This window comes from Bison bison, unplaced genomic scaffold (assembly GCF_000754665.1).
Source record: "Bison bison bison isolate TAMUID 2011002044 unplaced genomic scaffold, Bison_UMD1.0 scf7180017847996, whole genome shotgun sequence".
Taxonomy (NCBI): domain Eukaryota; kingdom Metazoa; phylum Chordata; class Mammalia; order Artiodactyla; family Bovidae; genus Bison; species Bison bison.
The window spans coordinates 4,634-4,885 of record NW_011478569.1 but is presented as its reverse complement, the minus strand read 5'-3'; the positions used below and the strand labels follow the sequence as shown (position 1 = coordinate 4,885).

At 54.4% G+C, this 252-nt stretch overlaps 1 protein-coding gene across 1 annotated transcript in view; it reads right to left on the bottom strand.

Moving 5' to 3' along the window:
• Positions 1 to 220, bottom strand: part of LOC104991796 (melanoma-associated antigen D1-like) — a 1,890-nt gene extending 1,670 nt beyond the window's left edge. Inside the window, exon 1 of the mRNA XM_010844405.1 lies at positions 143 to 220. Coding sequence (XP_010842707.1) covers positions 143 to 187 — 45 coding nt within the window. The 5' untranslated portion in view covers positions 188 to 220. The remainder of the gene's footprint in view (positions 1 to 142) is intronic.
• Between the last annotated feature and the right edge of the window lie 32 nt (positions 221 to 252).

Genomic DNA, 252 nt, shown 5'->3' with positions numbered 1-252 from the left:
CACCTTAAACCATAGGAATTTGAAAAATGACGGAATCTAGGCATCAAGAAGGCAACATCAGATCCAAGCGTCTGGACAACCAAAGGAGCCCCGGGGGAACTGTCGGCTAGGGAAACGGTGGGGTGGGGAGTGGAGATCTCACCTGGAAGCCGAGGAGGCCCGCACCACAGTCCATTTTCTCAGACATGATTCTTGTCCCTCTGGCAAGAGCAGAGCCTGGGGGGTGTGGAGGGGGAGTTGGGTGTTATACTA